At 43.1% G+C, this 17,263-nt stretch overlaps 1 protein-coding gene across 1 annotated transcript in view; it reads left to right on the top strand.

The window, feature by feature from the left end:
• mpped1 (metallophosphoesterase domain containing 1) overlaps window positions 1–16,010 on the top strand; it is a gene marked incomplete at both ends in the record, with an annotated part of 56,236 nt that extends 40,226 nt beyond the window's left edge. Inside the window, 3 exons of the mRNA XM_079235766.1 lie at window positions 8,572–8,687; window positions 13,027–13,140; window positions 15,889–16,010. Of these exons, the coding sequence (XP_079091892.1) occupies window positions 8,572–8,687; window positions 13,027–13,140; window positions 15,889–16,010 (352 nt within the window). The remainder of the gene's footprint in view (window positions 1–8,571; window positions 8,688–13,026; window positions 13,141–15,888) is intronic.
• Between the last annotated feature and the right edge of the window lie 1,253 nt (window positions 16,011–17,263).

Genomic DNA, 17,263 nt, shown 5'->3' with positions numbered 1-17,263 from the left:
TACGTCATTACATTGCGTTGTTTAGTTACGTCGTTGCGTTGTTACGTTGCGTTGTTGCGTTGTTACGTTGCGTTAATACGTTGCGTTGTTACGTTGTTAAGTTACGTCGTTACGTTGCATTGTTAAGTTACGTCGTTACGTTGCGTTGTTACGTTGTTAAGTTACGTTGTTAAGTTACATTGTTAAGTTACGTTGTTAAGTTACGTCGTTACGTTGCATTGTTAAGTTACGTCGTTACGTTGCGTTGTTACGTTGTTAAGTTACGTTGTTAAGTTACATTGTTAAGTTACGTTGTTAAGTTACATTGTTAAGTTACGTCGTTGCGTTGTTAAGTTATGTCGTTACGTTGCGTCGTTGCGTTGGTACGTTGCGTTGTTACGTTGTTAAGTTACGTCGTTACTTTGCGTTGTTAGGTTACGTTGTTAAGTTACGTCGTTACGTTGAGTTGTTACATTGTTAAGTTACGTTGCGTTGTTAGGGTGCGTTGTTGCATTACGTTGTTGCATTACGTTGTTGCATTGCGTTGTTGCATTACGTTGTTGCATTACGTTGTTGCGTTGTTTCGTTGAGTTGGTACGTTGAGTTGTTACGTTGCGTTGTTACGTTGCGTTGTTAGCATACGTTGTGACCGTACATTGTTACGTTCTTATCATATTATTTTAATACAAACTATTATTCAATTGGTTTTGTTTCCCAAACCTAACCAATCCTTTTACAACATTTACCACGTGGCAATGTGCATTCTGCAAGTGTGATACCAGGCTCATATGGAACTTATTTTAGATTCAGAAACATCAACATTTTCAGGTGAAAGAGAAATAAATATCAGGCAGTGGAAGTTTGGAAATGAGACTGTCGGGAAAAGGCTCACATAAATAACTCTGACTGCATTTGCAAACAAGCTGCTTCATGGATCTGCTGCACATCAAACACAGAGGAACAATCGCTTCACAAATGTGTGTGTGTGTGACTAGTGTGTGTAAGCGGCCCGCCACGCTCCGCTCCCCCAACCTGCCTCCCAGGCTGTTATTAGGGTCGTTAAGTCATGAGTAGTTAATTAAATCTAGCCGAGGTGATCACTGCCGGGTGTTTTCACTGCGTCAGTGCATGTAGTGATTAGCAGGAGGCCCGGGTCACACATTAGGACGGACCTCGTTACAGTAATCCTCTTTAATTTCTTACCCCACAACCACAGCTCTTCCTCACCTCCTTCTCCTCATCTCTTTCATGTGTGTCTGCATGTGTTTGCTGTATTTCTCTTTCCCTGCTTGTATGTCTGAATCTGAAAAGTGTTGTTATTGGTGCCAATATATCCGACCTAAGTTTCAGTACTGAAAGTTATAGTTTGATTTAAAAATACAAATAAAAAAAAAACTCCAGTGACAGCTGGTCACAGTAGTTTTAAACAAATGTTACTCAAACTGGAGGAATTGGTGCATTTGTTGGGGACTATTTTTAGCGGTGGATTAATCCACATTTGATGCTCTTCTTTGGAGTGTTTGTCAGACAGAAGGACGGCGTAAATAGGATTGAGTCAAAATGAACTGCAGCGTGTGTGTTCATGTTAATAAAGGAACATGTCACCATTGTGGCTCATTCAGATTAGTTTCTAAGAAACTCACAATACGTGTTAGTTAGTAATGGGTTGCATTGCATGAATATACAAAAAAAAGCAACATTTTGAACACAAAGCTGCTCAACTATAATAATAATGTTATCTGAACGATGGTTTAAATGACTGTGTAATGTGTGAAAGGGGGAGATGCACACAACCGAGCCAGTTAAATGATTTATTAACTTAGAGGCAACATAGTTGTGGGTGGAGTCTGTAGGTCCAACAGTGTAGGTGAGTGCATGAGTGTGAAAGTGTGTATTCAATGGTTGTGTGGTGTCGAAACACAAACCATAACGTCACCTAAAAAAAGAAATGGGGAGGGAACCAGCCAAGGAGCTCAGAGAGTTTTTTTTAACAATGGCACACAGGGCTCATGTTCCAGTGTGACCCCACAGGCAGCACCTGCAAGGACAGCAGCAACACTGACAAAGTAGCCGGCCGACAGGACGGAGAGGGTGGTCCTGGATGTGAGTTTTTTTCCAGTTGAATGCCGCCTGCAAATGTCTCTCCACGGCAAAGCTCTCTGCAAACAGCAGACAGACACAGCTAGCGTTAACTGGTGAGCATGTGGAGCGTTTAGTATGAAGAGCCATATGTTTTCCTCAGGAGCGTGTGGAGACCTAAACAAAGCTATTTGCGAACATGTCTGCACCTCTGAAACCAATCTAAACAGGAACTGGTTCAAAATGAGGAAAACCCGGAGTATCGATAAGGTCAGGGTTCTGCTATCAGTCTTTAGAAGTTTCCTGGTCTCAAACTTCCTCTCTGTGCTTTACTCAGCGTCTCCGGCTCAGGACAGTGTGAGCTCACATCGTGGCAGAGAGGAGACAAAGATCCAAAGTGAGGCTACATTTGACGCTGAGAACTTCGGTTTCAAACTCAATAAAAGCCTCACAGTAAAAGCAGGAAGCAGCAGCAGTTCATCACAACATGTGACCAACAAGCAGAACATAAATTCCTGCGGGCAACGTTAGTGATGTCATACAGAGTTTGATCAGAAGAACAGGATGATCGATGAAAGATAGCCACTTAGCTAATTGTTTAACTGATAATGTATTTTCAAGATTTTGGAACTTTGAAGTATCTGGTGTCGATAAAATCCTAACGATACTCATCCCTACCCAGGAGGCCAGAAAATGGATTAATGCGGCTCTGACTGAGGGAGTGTGCGATAAAAGAATAACCAGTGCCAGATTGTTATTCTTGGGACAGTGTTTGGCAGATATTCAAAAAGCACTGTAGTTTGATACCCCTGTGCTTCCCCTTGTCTCCAAACTCTGCCTCTCTCTTCCCTGTTGCACCTCAGAATACCTCCACTGTTCACCAGCTTTCTAAAGAGTCCCTCTTAAACACTGAAGGGCCTCTAAGAGAGCAGGCCATGCACTCTGTGGCAGCCGGCCGGCCGCTGTAACCCCTCGCACTAACGAGGATGAAGAGACGGAGAGAGACGGAGTAGTATGTCAAAAGGAGACGGACAGGGGAGGGGAAGGAGGAGAGGAAGGAGGAGGGGAAGGAGGAGGGGAAGGAGGAGAGGGGAAAGAGAGGCAGGATGGGTGCTCGGCAGTTCTCGGCAGAGGCCTTCAATGATTCATGGACGTACTCCAGTGATACGAGCAGGCCTCACACACACACACACTAATACACACACAGTGATGCGCGCAAGCTAGCAAAGTTAAGCAAGGAGCTCTGTGTTGCCCTGTGTTTGTCAAATCTTTAAAAAGCATTTGAAATGGAGTGTGACTTTTAAGAGAGGTGAAGCCAGCGTGTGTGTGTGTGTGTGTGTGACATTAAGGTTTTGAACGCTGTGGTTTCTCTCCAGAAGATGTGCTCACAAACATCTGTTTTCTCCTCTTTTAAAACCAAAACCCAAAAGAAGCCCATAACAAATATCAGCCCGTCACATTAGCAGATTCTTCAGTATTCTCCACGCTTCCTCCTCTCTGCTACATTAACACAAATCACTTGTACCTATTGCTAATCCCGCACCTGATAAAAACATCACAATTCTGGAGCAGGGATATTATCCGTGGAATTACATTCAGTTAGCTCGGAAAACACGAGAGAGAGAGAGAGAGAGAGAGAGAGAGAGAGAGAGAAAGAGAGAGAGAGAGAGAGCGCTGCGGTCATTTCCTCTGCAAGAGATAATCTCTTTTTTAAGAACCAACCGCGATGGAGACGCCCACGGGTCGGCACGGAGACGTTTCTTTTTTTCTTACTGGCACTGGCGGACGGCGCGGAGAATCACGCTGCAGAATGAGATACAAGCCGGTTGACAAAAGAGTGACGCCTTCTCTACAGAATGATTGATGTCTGAAAATTAAAGAAGCCGCAGTGATTTATAATCCTCGGCTGACACAATGATAGACTGGATCATCGCTGTTTCAGGTGCACTGGAAGACTTTTGTCTTTTCTTTTTCCACGAAATTGGATAAAGAGCCTTTCAAATTATTGAAAAAGAAAGTTTCCTAATATGAAAGTGTATTCTTTCTGAAGTTTTGACGGGAACTCAGAAGCAACGCTGATCACTCACAGATCACTTGATGACCAGCACCGTTAACTAAACACAGGGTTTCCTTTACTTTGATGTTCTCACATTACTGCCCAGCCTCCCTGGCAACCGCTGGTTCAATTAATTTAAGTGCATTATGAAAATCGACTCTCAGATACTGAAACTTGTTGCAGACAGCTAATGCATTCTTTGTTCCGCCTTTCTCATTGCCCGGTAATGCAACAAAGGCCTCTGTGTGGCGGTGCGTTCAAGAGCGCTCCGACACTCTTTATTGTTCCCAGATGCCAGCCAACATCCTGATGAGTCCAATCCAGTTCAGTCTCCTTTTGACAGCTGCAGTTGTTTAATTCTTTGCTTCTCCGTTTAGTTTTCTGGCAGTAAAGTGTTAGCTTGTGTTGCATCCTTAATGTCTAGCAAACGTGCTGAATGCACTTCCTTCCTCACGAAAAGGGCAAATCCCAATTGCCAATCCGACTGCTGCTTCAGCACCACGGACAGCGCCATGGAAGGATTAGCTCACAGCACAGTTGGGTCCCCGATCACGGGGAACCACGGCGGTAGGAACGCGCCGCACGCAGAAACCATTCAGCATCTGGAGTCTTGCATCTTGCGTCGTCTTTAGCTTTTTTTGTACGCACCTCAAAGTAGAAACATTCACAGCGCTAGTCAAAGTCACACTTGGTCCGGGGAGCCAACCAGATAGAGCAGGAGGTGGGCTTTAACACTTTACTACTGACTTCTGGATCGTGGTCCATGCCTTCTACTCATTATATGAATAATGTCATGTATTGCTTCTGTCCATCCGGGGAGAGGGATCCTCCTCTGCTGCTCTCCTGAAGGGTTCTTCCTGTTTTCCCTGTGGAAGGGTTTATTCTGTTTTTTTAGGGGAGTTTTTCCTGATCCGATGTGAGGTCCCAGGACAGGGACTGTAAAGCCCTCCAAGGCAAATTTGTAATGTGTGATTTGGGGCTATACAAAATAAACTGAATTGAATTGAACTTCTGTTCGATTCAGAGGCCGTCAAAAGGTTGATGATTAGCAGTTTTTAATTACGATGCCCTGCAGAATGTTCCCCCTCCTCCAACAGCCAGAGCTCCATGTCTCCATTTCCTCCTGCTATTCACATTTAATAGCTCCACCTGCTTATCAGCTGTTTTGCCCGACACTCTTTTCCAACGCTCAGTCAGACTGGACTAACATATTCTGACCCTGCTCTGTCTGCTACTAGGAGATGGAGAGAGGGTGGTGGCAAGTGAAAACATGTTTCATGAGGGGAATGACATCCTCCTTCATATGAGATGGGACGTTCCAGCGCTGCAAGTGATCAACAACTCCACAGGGTTCCTTTCATGTCGAGGCAACACACATCCATCTGATTGAGTTTAGGAGCGCATGTCTGTGCTTGAAAAGCTCTCGGTCGAGGTGAAGGAAAGGTCGAATAAACCGATGTTGGCAGACTGTAGATCCTGACCTCTGTAAATCCAAACAGCCACCTTCACACGAGGGGAATGAAGACAAAATAAATGATTATTAGAATGAGCATCAAGACGTCGCTTCTTTGGTAAACAACATATTGCAGGGAGTCTCTTCAAGTTGATCGAGTGGAATGGCGCTCTGGAAGACAAGGAATCAATCTAAATGCTGGAGATGCTTTGGAAAATGGTTGTGAATGATGTAAAGAGAATGTGACCATTAGTCCTGTAAAGCAGCGGCCCCTAACCTTTTATTCTCCAGTCTACTCCGTAACTTAAAACCTGCTTCATGAAGACAGAATGTTGGAAATGGAAGCAGCTTTTCAGAGCTGCTTTGGCGATCTCGGGATATTCTGCCTTGATTTTAATCCAGAACACCAGCAGAGTTGAAACATACTTTTAAGTTTTATTTTTGGGGTAACGCATCACGTGACTTCTTGATATGGTCGGATGTATCCAGCCATGTCTAAAATGGTCATTTTTCAAAATAAATCATCTTTTCGACCTTGATAATAAACATTTCTTTCATTCATTCTTTCTGTGCTTATGCTATATATGTACATCTATAATCAGCGAGAGGTTCTTCATCCTCCATCGGCCGCACCGCCGAGATCATTTCATTTGAATTACGACGTCCGTGTGAAGACGGACGTGAACATTATATTCCACAGTTCCTATTAATATGCTAAGACCAGTTTAAATGTTTTAATATCAGCCGGTTAAATTATAGAAACTGTGTTCATGGAGCATTCGTCAGAAATGTTTAGTCTTCGATGTTCAGGGGATGATGGAATTTTAATCGCGTGGCGCTCGAGCCAAAATGTGGGACGTGATTTCCCATGATGCATCGCCACATGCGTTTGACCCCCCGCCCGTGCACACACACACACCTAGAGTCCCTGTTTTTAGCTTTCTTAATTAGAGAGAGGACAAGGAGACTGTGTGTGACAGGTATTCCTTCCTATCTTCAGGCCTGTCTCTCTGTCTCCCCATCTGTCTCTGAAGTCCCCAAGCATGTCAGGCACACACACACACACACACACACACACACACACACACACACACACACACACACCGGAAATTATAAAAAAAAAATCCTCATCTGACGTGCCACTGAGCACAGACGCGTCGGGCGGCGGCCGGGGCGATAAAGTTGGTGTTTCGAGTGACTGCACTTGGCAATTTAAAAAAATCTGCTTGCAGAGGCGACACACACACACACACACACACACACACGTGCGGCGCGTTTCAGAGGAAGATGGATCGGAGTACAGATTGTAAGTGACATGTTAATTTCTTCTCCGTCACTCACGACCGCGGCGTCCGTTATCAAAGCAAAATGACGCGAGCCCCGTTCTTCTTCTTCTCTTCTCCTTTTCTCCACTTTCTTTTTTTCTCCCGTCGCCGAGCGTTCCGGGGCCCCGGCTGTGATCAAGGAGGCGTTTAATGTAGCTTTCTGCTCACCCTGCTGGGGATCTCGTTTGATTCCTCCACTAGATGACTGCTCTTCATCTTGAAGGTCAAACCTCATGTGGAGACACTAAATGGAGGAAGGCTGACAGCTGTTTGCTCGGGGGCCAAAGGTCAAGCTGGAGTTATGATCCTCGCTATCTGACAATTTCTCTTTTTGTTGTTCAAACACAAACCACTCCAGGCCACATGTTCAGGAGCTTTCAGTTGGAAAAGCACAATCAGGTTACTTCTGTTAATAGAAGCAAAAAGAAGGGAAAAAAGATCGGATTTGACAGCGACTTTTTCCGGGCGACAGAAGAAAGCTTACGCGGCTAAAAAAGAGAACAGCTATTTGCTGCTCGGTGCCGAAATGTTGCATAATGCAAAACGAGGAAAAACTGCATTAACAAAGTGATTACATTCGACTTGTCAAAAAGCATCCCGACCTTAAAGTCCAATCAACAATGTCAGCAAAAATTCAGGTTTAACAAGAAATATTCATGAACTGTGTTTGCTTCTTCAGGGGTTCTTTTACATTTTACGACACGACACAAAAATCGGAACCGGTGACACATTTATGGAAAGCATTAACTCATGTATCATATCTATTGAGCTGAACCACACGCACATTCACACAAGTCTCAAATAAAAATACAAGTAAACTATTTTTTTCTTTTATTCGCACGGTTATCTCCATTAGACACGTTTGATAAATAAGGATTATAGGTCGACTGCAGTCACACAGAGACGCACATCAGCGTTTTACATGAAGAAGTCTGTCATGTATTTATGCGATCCAGCCATAAATATGTGAGAGACATGGAAATATGGTTTTCAATGTAGACTACATCTTTTATTTTTCTTCTCCACTCTGATGTGACAAGTTAGAGGACTGTAATAACAATGTCCTGCTTTTAGTTCACAGTACAATATGTTCATGTCATCATGAGTGGAAGTCATTGTGTGTAATATTGTTCTGAGATTATTAATATTGAGAATAAATAACATTGCATTTGTGTTCATAGTCTCTATTTACAGCAAAGCAATGGCTGGAGATAACAGTGTTTTATACTCAGCACATCAGTGTTGTGTGTACAGGTGTGATGCAAAATTACTACATTTTGATGTAGTTTAGAATGTGCATGAGATTTAAAACATTTAGTATTTTGTGTTTTTGGTTTTTGGTTGAGTTTGGACAAAGAGGGCCCTGGTTTCAAAACGTGCTTCCACATAGAGCGCATTATATGATTCTAACTCTCCTCTGTTCAATTGAGGATCATGTTTCATTACAATCATTATAGTTAATGAATGGCTCATTAATTAGTCATTGTTATAATTATCATCATATCAATGTAAGGACAGAGTGTGTGACTCTGACACAAAAGATTCAAAGTGATGTCACAGTGTAGCGGCTAACCCATCTGCTCTTCTTATTTCCTTTGTTTGTGTGTGTGTGTGTGTGTGTGTGTGTGTGTGTGTGTGTGTGTGTGTGTGTGTGTGTGTGTGTGTGTGTGTCTCTGCAGGCAGCCCTGGTACTACGGCTGGGGCTTCAACCTGCCGCGGGGTCAGGCTCTGCTGGACAAGTGGAACCAGATCCCCGACAACACAGACATCCTGGTCACACACTGCCCCCCACTGGGTGAGACACACATTACAGCACACACACACACACACACACACACACACACACACACACACACACACTCTCCAACGTACATCTAAAGGTGCTCCTGTATATGTACGGACGATTGAACTGTGTTATTGTAGTGTTCATTTACTTTGGTTCAATTTAGGGAAAAAACTGTTTCATCTGTTTCTAGTTATATACCAAGTTATATTTAATTATGAAGGTTATTTTCACTACAAAACCTTTCCTGGAGCTGTCATCTGAGCTGCGTTACAGACAACTCCGACCCGACTTCCTACTAGAAAAAAAACAATGGAAAGCCACTCAAAGTGGGAGTTCCTCCTCGGGAGCTGATCCATCGACCCCGACTTCCAACAACATTGTAAATAATGAACCATCAATTAATAGCCCATGTTAAATGTATTTGCATGTATTTCATTAACATAATACAAACATATCATATACCTGTTCTCCTAAATTGATGTCAAAACATGTTGCAATATGTTATTATATATAATAACATATTGCAACAGTCTATGATAATTATCTTCTCTGCGCAAAAGGAAAGCGTTCACAATGTGGATGCTGCAAATATCAAACGAAAAAGATGCACCTTGCAAACACCTGAACAAATAACCCAAATCTCAAACTGCGGCTCCATCTGTGGGATGGATATGCTGCATGTGTTTGGAGCAGAATACTTCACACCTGTGCCTGAAAGAAAGTCCAAATGCTGCAGCTAATCAGTTTAATTATGAATTTCTTGACCTCAAAGTAGTCAGATTTAAATGTATGGAATCTAGAAATACTGGCAACCGCCTATGAAATGCATGCCATGTTTAATATTGCTTTAGTAGATATGATAGAGTAACATAGACAACAGTAACAGAGGACTTTTTAAATTGACCCTTCGCTAAGCCCCGCCCCCTCCATTAAGCTGTAAGAGTTACCATGGAGCCCACAAGGTCACTAACTGCACTCCTTGAAGTACTATCAAAGAGAAGGGTCTACAATATGAGATGGAAGGATGTATCAGGATGAAAACAGGTTCAAAGATAAAAATGGAAGCCACCACCTCACCTGGAGACAGAACACAATCACATGAAGGAACACAGTGTTCCTTTAAGGTGTTTAATCCAACATCTATCTACATCCTTTACACACACACACAGACAGACACACACACACACACACACACACACACACACACCATTCTCTGTAGATGCTTTCTTTAGAGTGTCGCTGATGAATCATTGTCGTATTGAGAGGATGAATAACGGGGGAAGGTAATCAAAGCGGTGACTCACACACTTTACCGTCAGGGATTATCGGCCTTCTCTGTGACCGCCTTTCAGTTTCGTCCTCTCACACACACACACACACACACACACACACACACACACAAACACACACACACACACACACACAGGTTTGAAACCAGCCCAGATGCCGGCTCACAATGTAAATGACATCCTGTACGCGCGTCTCAACACACACACACACACACACAGCACAGATTTGAAACCAGCATTTGACTCTCACTCTCCCTCACACACTTTCACACCTCATCTCCCGCTGCAGCTGTGCTGCTCAGACGAGTGTGTGTGATTGATTTCTACGTCTGCGTCTCGGCCGCGAACACAGCCGTTTATTTTCCATTCAGCTTAGCGGAGTGTCTCCAGCTATCTGCTCGTAAGCCACCGGCATATGGAGCAGCTACAGTCGGCTACTAATGCATGAGACACACACACACACACACACACACACACACACACACACACACACACACACACACACACACACACACACACACATATAGACCCAGAGGGACACTGGAGGGAATGACATGAGAAAGAAAAAGGGGATGGAGGACAAAAGTTTTGTTGATGAAGTGGATTCTTTAAAGCGCCAGAGGTCAAGAAAAGACATCCTTTTTTTAAATATTTTTTTAGGAGGGTGCGAAACAAACCATTGCCGAGGAGGTGACGGAAAAAAAGGAGTGTGAGCAAGATGTTGTTTCGCACTGCAGCAAAAAGCTCCCGTCTTTTATGAGGCGCGATAAAACGGCAGATCGGCAGCTCGAGAGGAAAAATATGGCCTCTTTATCTGGCTGTGAGGAAGAAGTTAACAGCAGAGACAGAGACGGAGAGAAAGTGAGACAAAAAGAGGAAAACAGGCGTTGTGCCCAAAGCAGCAGCTGCTTTGAAACAAGAGGCACATTAGAGCAAAATACCCCGAGACACAAAAAACCCCTGTAACTTCCCACTTCACTTCCATCTCGCAGGGCTTGTAAAGACACACTGACTGTTTGAAGGCGGCTTCTTTTTTTATGCCTAAACTGATATTAGATTTTTACAGGTAGTCATTTGGAGGAGAAAGAAGTCAGACCGTATCTTTACCGTCATGACTGATTCACTGCATGGGCGTGTTTATGTCTGTGTTGAGAACGAGATGCTCCATTAACTTTGCCCTGAGTGAGATCTGTTTGGTGGTAAAATGTATAAAGAATCACCTCTAAAAAGTATTTCCTCGATATAGTTCTGTTATTGGACTTGCTACTCGTCTTGGTCTACTTTAAGACTTGGCTCACTTGAAACGTGACCCGAGTATGAAGTATGAATCTTACACTCAGATAGAGATGCTCTGATTGACGACATACAGCTGGGTGTTCATGACCTGATTCCAGAAGAAACATTTGTTTTTAGTCAAGGTTCTGGCCATTTAGCTTTTGCGTAATCAAGCTAAACGTGAAGCTTGGCTTGGTCTATGAAAACTAGGGATTTGACTTGCTCCTATTTATGAGACTTGACTTGGACTTGCCCTTAAAATGTGACTTGGTCTTGGTCTTGGCTATATTTATGGTAATCTCAAGATCAATAATGTAAATGTTAATTCACAATGGGTATTTTTTGTGTTTTAACAATGTTCTTACATTTTATAGACGACAAATTGATCAAACCAATTCAAGTCCTGTTTCAGTTTCTTTGATCATTCATTCTTTTGTTCACTCCACTGTGTTTCCCTCTTCCCTTTGTGTTTACTTTCTTATTCCTGTCTGGGCAGAGCGACAGAAGGCAGAGAAGATGGAGGCACGAGCTCCTCAGTCATTTCATTTCTCCGACTTGATGCTTTTATTGACTCAGCATCAGCAGCATCCCTCCTCGCGGAGCAGCCACTAAATCATACACACTCCATGCTTCATCCTTGTCACACACACTGTGAAGTCTGCATCTGTGTGTGGCTGTGATTGATCTTTATTTTCTATGGTTGCTTTCTAAGTCTTCTTTTTTTTTGGTGCTGCGACGTGCAGTTTGCCATTAGACAAGGAGTCTGAAATGTACAGCTTCGTTTTAAAATGTGATGTATGGCTTTTTGAAGGGAGATGAAATTTATAACCGTCGCAAGAAACACTCAGCCGTGTAAACACAGCGAGACGAGAGCAGCATCGTCACGCTGCTGCCCGCACTCCTGCATGACCATTACTGTATGACTGGAAAAGTAGGGATGAAACAAGTCTTTGTATTGTTATTATTTTAAAACCGTCAAATATGAATGTTTATGACATGAATATGAAAAACACCGGACCATGCAAGAGAAGCCCACAGTCATCTCTAACAACTATTCAGGACAAACACTTTGCATTCAACATGTTTTTTGTGGTATTTTTTTCTTTATGTATCCACATTTTAAGGAAATAATGTCAACAGTTTCACCAGCTTTGATGATATCAGGTGATTGAATGGCCGTTGTCAGCGGTTACCAGCCTCAGAGATGTGGGTTCGCCGGGGCCTGCTCGTTCAGAAGGCCGTCATCGTCTATTGACATGGACGTTGACCTCTAGGTCGTAGTAGTTATGAAGGGAGCAAAGGAGGAAGTATCTGAAGTATTCTAATAGTAGTGATCCACTTGCCCATTCAATCAGCTTTTAACATTCAAAATAGGTGACAGTTTTCTTTTAAGTTTGAATGGTTGAGTTGAGTGGTAATTATACAGCATGTTTCCCACAATGCAATGCGATATTTAGAGGACCGACAGTACCCGCTCAATAGAATGTGAAACGTGGCATTATTCTGCCCTTCAGGTCCTCTCCTCTCCTCAGTATCGACTGACCACATTGCATTGTAGCTCGCTGTCCATCTCCACACTATGGTGATATACATAGAATATCACAAAGCATACAAATATCAGAACAGGTTCATGACCGTGGAAGAGTTTATTTGGCCTACCAACCATTACACCACCTCATTATCTAGCTTTGGGCCACAGCTCTTATGTGACACGGCGTATTTGCTCTGTGAGAAGCAGCATGTTCAGTGGAAGGTGTGTTTGATTTGTGCATCGCTGTGTGCAGGTTTCCTGGACTGGGTCCCAAAGAAGATGCAGCGTGTGGGGTGCATGGAGCTGCTGAACACAGTCCAGAGGAGAGTCAAGCCCAAGCTGCATGTGTTTGGACACATTCATGAAGGTACGTGAACGAGCTTGTAAAACACTTATCTCCTAGATACCTCCATAAAGCAGGCCGACCGGCTTGTATGCTAAATGATGTAAGCGTAATATCTGAAGGGGTCTTGGTTGAATATTTGAACATTTTAATTGTCTCGGATCTTCTCATTGGATTTTGGCAGTTGGTCAATAAGAAGACGCAGAGTCTTAACCTCTTTAAGCCCAGAGCCCCCATACGTGGGGCTCTGAGCCTTCTCCAGCAGTCCCTGAGTTTTTTCAGATGCATGCTTCAAGGCCTAAACAACAACCTACAGAGTTGTAACACCCCTCTTTGTAAAGATAATGACTTAAATAATCAGAATGTGCAAGACACATCACAATAAAACAAAGCATTGGAATTTACTTTTGAGTTTTAGTCAAGAAACGGTGTAGTTTGGTTTAAAAATGTTAAAGTTATAAGCTTTATGCCTTTTCACCATTTGTTTTGGGCATGCTGGGTAATACAATTTGCATAAAGCTCTGACGAAGGTGTGTCACGCAGTCTAAGAAACCTCCCACCATCACAGAAGCCTGCAGAGTCGAAAAACAAAACAAGGAAGTCGGGAAAAAAACAGTCCGGCTGCATTGGGATTTTTCAGGGACTAATATACAAAAATGACTCCTACAAGCTCGTAGGGTTACAAAGAGGTGTCTTTTATTGAAATCTATTGAAAACGACCGGCCGGTCAAGAGGAGTGCTGAGTCAGCAGTCAACAAAGGAATAAAACAATCAATGACATAGGTTTTTCAAAAATGTTTAATCACCGCAACCCTGCGAGGTCCTACAGCGTACAGTTATGAGCACAGAATATATTATGCTGATGGATCCAGTAGTATGAGAGATTAGCCGTGGACAGACACGTGATACACACATGCACATGTGATACACACATGCACACGTGATACACACATGCACACGCACACGACTGAGCACATCATCTCCCCTCAGGCTGACGCCTGGCAGATATAATTACCATCTTGGCTTTATGTGAATTAAATTACATCTCCACATATACGTACAAACGTATTTCCACTGCGATGTTTTTCATTCAGGAATGTATACTAAATATACCTGCCCTTTATTTATTGAATACAGTTTACACATCTTATGGCTCATGTAAATCCTTATGACCTGAATTCATAGAATGCAATATCATACATCAACTTTATCATATGTTGAATATATCATACAGTTACTTTACATAAATTGTTCACGAGATTGTTTTTTCTTTCAATTTCATATGTTTTAAGTTAAATAATCTAAATGAGACAATTCAATTCCAGCCATGTAATCTTGGATAGAATGGAGATAATGTTCAATAGTTTTCTTGCTTAAAGTGTATATGAAAGAATAGCTGAGCATCACATCCAGGCCAGCTAGGGCACAGAGGCCGGCTCCCTGGGAGGAAGGATTGCTTTTTCGGGGTTATCAGGTCAGCGGCCCCCCATCAGAGAGACCCAGATTAGAAACTAGACCACACTTTATTCAGGAGAAAGAGGCTGAACGCAGCGCTCTTCATTAGCGCGAGGACTCCGAGGGGAAACTCGGAAAGACAGATATTACCCTCAGCGTGTTTTGTATTCATGTATTCCAAATCTGAAAGCACCAACATGGACATCTGCTCGGTTCCACGAGATGCTGAACGTGACACCTACTCTTAAAAGAAAACCACTCGCAGCGCAGAGCTGAATTGTACTGTGGAGCTTTCTGAGAGATGGTAGTTAACTTATGCTCGACAAAATGTAACACTTTTACATCTGCCATTTGGAAGCGACGTCGACCCAAAGTGCCTTTGAAGCAGATCTTTTTTAACTGTAGTGGTGTTAGTGTCACTCTCACGCATGCATTTGCTCAAACTGGATTCTCGCCATTTTGGATGTGAAGATGCTCAGCGCTGATAACTCTGGAGTTTATCGTTTGGTCGTCCAACAGTTTAACTCCATGTATTATTACGATCGCCATCACACAGTTGCGTTCCACCGTGGTTGCCAGTACTTCTTCTGATTATTGAATCATATATTGGTGCATATTTACTGAAGATGTGCATCCCCCTTTAGGGAAGCAGGATTTTAGAAACAATTTTAAAATGGGTCACATTGAAATTTGAAGAAAAACTGCACTGCTGAAAAATATTCATTTGAGTTCTTTCAATTTGGAGGCATTAAATAAAGGAGGAGAGAATCAAATCTACAGTTTTCGGGCCAGGCAGCAGGGAGACATGAGAGGAAGATTTGTATTTTGTATTTCTAGAATAATGTCACAATGTGGAGGATTAGGTGGATTGTAGAGAAGAAAACTAAACTCTCAGCATATGATTTTTGTTTGTTTGTTTAATCTTGAGAATAAAGTAAAAATGTTGAGGATACAGTCAAAATACCATTTTAAAATGAAGTAAAAATATTTAGAATGAAGTAAAATGTTGAAAATAAAGATGAAACGTTGAGAATAAAGTTGAAATACCATTTTGAGAATAAACACGAAATGTCAAGAATAAACGTTTTAACCCTTCAGGGTCTTAGGCCTTTTCTCGATTTTACATCATTTCTAAAATTCAAGGCACTTGCATATGAGATTATACCCATGTGTTACATCTAAAATTACAGAACAGCTCAGCTCTCTATATAATGAGGCACAATTGTCATAAGGCAAAAATGTAAATCAAACTACTCGTGTTACAGAAACTCAAAATCCTATCAAATGAAAATAAAAACGTCCTTCTCTCATGTCCAGGTTACGGCATGATGACCGACGGCACCACAACGTTCGTCAACGCCTCCGCCTGCACCGTCAACTTCCTACCCATGAACGCGCCCATCGTCTTTGACCTCCCGAACCCCGGGAGGACCACATGACTAGAGGAGGCCGGCCCTAAAGCGCCTGCCGCCAATCAGGAGAAAGGAGACAGGAAAGGCAGGTGAAGGTCGGCGGAGCAGAATCTGTAAATACAAGGCAGGCGTGTGTGTGTGTGTGTGTGTGTGTGTGTGTATGTGTGTGTGTGTGTGTGTGTGTGTTTGTGTGTGTGTGTGTGTGTGTGTGTGTGTGTGTGTGTGTGTGTACATGCCTGGAGACGGAGCGGACTAAAGGGAGGAGACGCTTCCTTTTCGCTGTTATTGTTATTTCATGTGCCATCGTTTCTTCATCCGAGTCTCAAAGCAGACGTGTGGACGAGCCGAGAGACGTTTTTGATCTCAGACAGAACTCTTCCACTTCCTGAACTCTGTCCTCTAACTGAACTTTGTCCTCTTACTGCACGGACAATCTGACGAGAGAGACAGAGCACCGACGTCCCGGTAGGTCTTCACTAAATGAACTGAAGTGAAACACCCAGCGCCTCGACTACGGGAGAGTTTTTCGCTGAGCCACAACTCGACAGCAGTTCCCTTCATCTTCCTCCTGTTTCTCTCCCTTCCTCGGACTCAGAGGATGATGGATTTGTTATTAATTTCTTTGCCAGCGTGTGCGATCAAAGCAAGTGTGTGAGGGCAGCAAGAGGTCACAGCCGGGGGCGGCGTGAGAGTCGGGGCGTCCGCCATGTTGACACGGCTCCCCTGGGCCTCATTAAACCCTCTAAGCCTCTTAACCGAGCCGAGAGGAGGACGCTACTCCTCTCTACTCCTCTTTCCAAGGAGCTCTCCCCTTTCACCTCTTCTCCCCGTCTTATATTTGTTCCCTTCCCCTCTTCCATCCACGCTGCGAAGGACGAGCCGGCTTGTTGGCTGCGGCTGAGAGGCTTTGTGGACAGATGCTACATGCTAGCGCTGCTCCTGGACAGTCAGGCTGGTGGTTGTCTTCAGGGCCTTTTCACCCTTTTCCAAGAGGAGTAAAGCTGTAACTACATGTACTGTAACTGGTTTGATGTAAATGTTCTCTGTCAATGTAAAGACAAAAAAAAATAATTTTCTCAAAGATTTCCAAGCTGTTGCAAGCTTTAAAAAAAATATTTGTGGTTGTTACATTTCCTTTGGTCTATTTCTTAGTAATGTAAATGCTTATGATTGATATTTTCTTCTCCGTGAAGCTGCTCGACATTTTGCCGATTATTAACTCTTTCATGTCTCTTTGTCGTTTGTTTGTGTTTATTTTTCTAATCTGCTCTATTTTATGA

Source organism: Taurulus bubalis (assembly GCF_910589615.1).
Source record: "Taurulus bubalis genome assembly, chromosome: 20".
Taxonomy (NCBI): domain Eukaryota; kingdom Metazoa; phylum Chordata; class Actinopteri; order Perciformes; family Cottidae; genus Taurulus; species Taurulus bubalis.
Note: the sequence above shows the minus strand (reverse complement) of the source record. Positions and strands in the feature narration are given on the sequence as shown.